This window comes from Nematolebias whitei, chromosome 9 (genome assembly GCF_014905685.2).
Source record: "Nematolebias whitei isolate Nwh7 chromosome 9, NemWhi1, whole genome shotgun sequence".
In the NCBI taxonomy this organism is placed as follows: Eukaryota; Metazoa; Chordata; class Actinopteri; order Cyprinodontiformes; family Rivulidae; genus Nematolebias; species Nematolebias whitei.
The window spans coordinates 17,640,730-17,644,008 of NC_056506.1; the positions used below are offsets into that span (position 1 = coordinate 17,640,730).

The 3,279-nt window shown below is 41.2% G+C and overlaps 1 protein-coding gene across 1 annotated transcript in view; it reads right to left on the reverse strand.

Moving 5' to 3' along the window:
* LOC119414901 (receptor-type tyrosine-protein phosphatase F-like) overlaps positions 1-2,503 on the reverse strand; it is a 178,179-nt gene extending 175,676 nt beyond the window's left edge. The window contains exon 1 of the mRNA XM_037682020.1: positions 2,407-2,503. Coding sequence (XP_037537948.1) covers positions 2,407-2,503 — 97 coding nt within the window. The remainder of the gene's footprint in view (positions 1-2,406) is intronic.
* Positions 2,504-3,279: the final 776 nt, after the last annotated feature.

The following is a 3,279-nucleotide window of genomic DNA, read 5'->3' on the forward strand; positions in this document are numbered from 1 at the left end:
TACAACTGGTCCAGAATGCAGCAGCCCGATTTTTAACCAGTACAGGCAAAAGAGAGCACATTACACCAGTTTTGGCCTCACTGCACTGGTTACCGGTTCACCTTCGAATCCAGTTCAAACTACTCATGTATGTCTACAAATCACTGAACAGTTTGCCCCCCCATCTCTCTGATCTGCTACAACCGTATGTCCCACCACGTTCCCTGAGGTCAGCGGACCAGTTGCTCCTCACAGTTCCAGGAACTCGTCTTAAGCGCAGAGGTGACAGGGCCTTCTCTGTAGCAGGACCAAGACTCTGGAACGAGTTACCTCTGCTTGTCAGACAGACCACCTCCCTCTCGGTTTTCAAGTCCCATTTAAAAACCCACCACTATTCAGTGGCTTTCAACACCAGATGATCTGTGTTTTGATCCTGTATACTCCACACTTGTTTGTCGTCATTATCTGCATTGTTTTTATGTCTATATTCTGATTTACTTCACTTTGTATTTTGCTTTGTGTGCTACCTGTTGTTCTGTCTGTACAGCACTTTGGTTGGCCTTGTCGCTGTTTTAAGTGCTCTATAAACAAAATGGTATGGTATGGTATGGTATCTCCGTTAATGCGGCCAAACCGCAACGTGGACGCCCACAAAAGTTATACCAAAATGACCAGATTGGCACCGAAAAGGGAGCTACTACTTTTATTGGCAATCGGAGTTACCATGGCGACATATTTTACTAACAAACATGCCATGTTTCATGAACTCCAGGAACTAGTTGGGGACTGGCCGCTTATTATTCTACACCTGATAAGCTTTTCACTATCTCCGTTAATGCGGCCCGAACTGCAACGTGTACCCCCAATATCAAAACGACCGGCTCGATCTCAAGAAGGGAGCTATTACTTTTATTGGCAATTGGAGTTACCATGGTGACATATTTTGCTAACAAATATGCCATATTTCCCTATAGGAAATGAATGGGAGAACACTCCTCACACTAACTGCTGCTGTCAAGTCACATGACTTAGAGTGTACATGTCTCTGAAGAAAACAGAAACTCACTGTTGGATATGTTTGAAACTCACAGAAAGTAATCATCAGATAAATGTTGAGAACTGATTAACATTTGGAGCCTTTTTGATTCAAGATGGCTGCCACAGCTACCTCAGCAAACACAAAATTGACTATAACTCGGTCATTATTTGAGATATTAAGCTGAAATGAAGTACGGTTGTAGATGAGTGACTTGTTATACATTGCTAATGACAATCAAATATCCAAAATGGCTGTCTTACCTAAAAGAGAAAAAATATGATAACTCTGCCATTTTTAAAGATATTGAGCTGAAATTTGGCATATTGGTAGCTGACAATGATCCCAAACAGACTTTGACTGAAAATCAAAAATCCAAGATGGCCACCTAAACAAAAAGGGAAAAATACTAGTCAATTTTAGAGATATTGAGCTGAACTGTGATGATGGCCGATAATGTTTCCTATCAAATGCTGCATCACCAATGCTACATTTAAATGGCTTTAACTCAGCCATTTTGACATATACAGAGCTGAAATTTGGTGTGGTTATAACTGAGAATGTTCCCCATCACATCCATCCATTATCTTTACCCGTTTATTCCATTTTGGGTCACGGGGGTCGCTGGTGCCCATGTCCAGCAATCACTGTGCGAGGGGCGGGGTACACCCTGGACGGGTCGCAAGTCCATCACAGGGCCACATAGAGACAAACGAGACAAACAACCATTCACTCTCTCACTTACACCTAGGGACAATTTAGAGTTACCAATCAGCCTAACATGCATGTTTTTGGACTGTGGGAGGAAACCGGAGCACCCGGATCCCCATCACATATTGAATCCAAATCAAAAATCCAATATGGCCGCCTTAGCTAAAAGAGAAAAGATACCATAACTCGGCCATTTTTAAAGCTATTCAACTGAAATTTGGCGTATCTGACAATGATCCCTAATAGACAGACTGAAAATTAAAAATCCAAAATGGCCGCCTTAGCTAAAAGAGAAAAAATACCATAACTCAGACATTTTTAGAGCGATTCAGCTGAAATTTGGTATGGTGGTAGCTGAGAGCGAACCCAAACACGTATTATTGTCCAATCAACAATTTAAATCGGCAGCAGCCTGGCAGTCCTCGTCAAAGTTTCTCCAGAAACTTTCTAGTCGTTTCTTGAAAGCTTCATTAAAGCATGTCCATTGGGTTGTGGATTTTTTATGTTACAGAAAAACAACCCACTCACAAAAAAAACAAAAAAAAACATAAGTAGTGGGTGATCATGTAAAATCTGTAAATAGAACCTTGAGAAGTTTTGATTTCAGTCCCCTTCCAAACATCCACTGATTGTCAGTGAGCATCAGTGTGACCGTCTGAGGTGGATCTATCAGAACTTACTCTCTGAGCGAGATGGCAGAATAAACCCAACCAGCAGCGGCACATAAAGAGCTCCTTGGATGATAGGTGACAGTCCACTGGAGGGTCTCAGGTCCATCACTTCACCTTTGGTCCCGACTCCCCTCTGATGCTGCCGTTAGTCTGCTATGGCCACAAACGCCGGTTCATTAACACCTGTGAAGACAGAAAACAACTTTAGGTTGGCGTTGTCTCAAGCAACATGTCTTCATTTAAAACATGCAAAAGCGGAGTTCATCTGCTCTCACCAAAAATGGAAGGAGTAGGAATATAAAGCAGAGGAGTCACCAGAAACAGACAAAACTTAATACATTTTTACACATACTGAGCTAAATGTGGTGTGGTAGTAGCTGAATCAATTGCCAACTCACATTCTGGGTGCTGAGTCATTTACAAATGCTACAAACATTTTATTTAACGTATTTTGTAGATAAGCCCCACTCCCACCACCATCCTTGGCACCAACCCAAACAAACAAGTTGAAAGAAGAATGAATGAATAAACTAATAATGAATAGTATTGGAAATATAAGTAAGAATATCTAAAAATACATATAGGTCTCCATGAAATATATACATATATAGATGTCAGAAAGCATGACTGTGGTTCAGAATGATCTGTCAATCTGTACTTTCAACAGGACAGAGAGGGATTCCAGTGGCCTCATGGATGAACAACCTACGCACAAAAAAGTTGTGTATGCCATGGTCCATGCACATATCAAGGTGTATCAAAATGAATGTTCTGTGAAATTCTCACTACAGTGAGAATGTTCTGACCTCCACATAAACTGTTTCAGTCCACAGTTCAAACAAAAAAAACCCCACTGAAACTCATCTAAATACATGACACTGG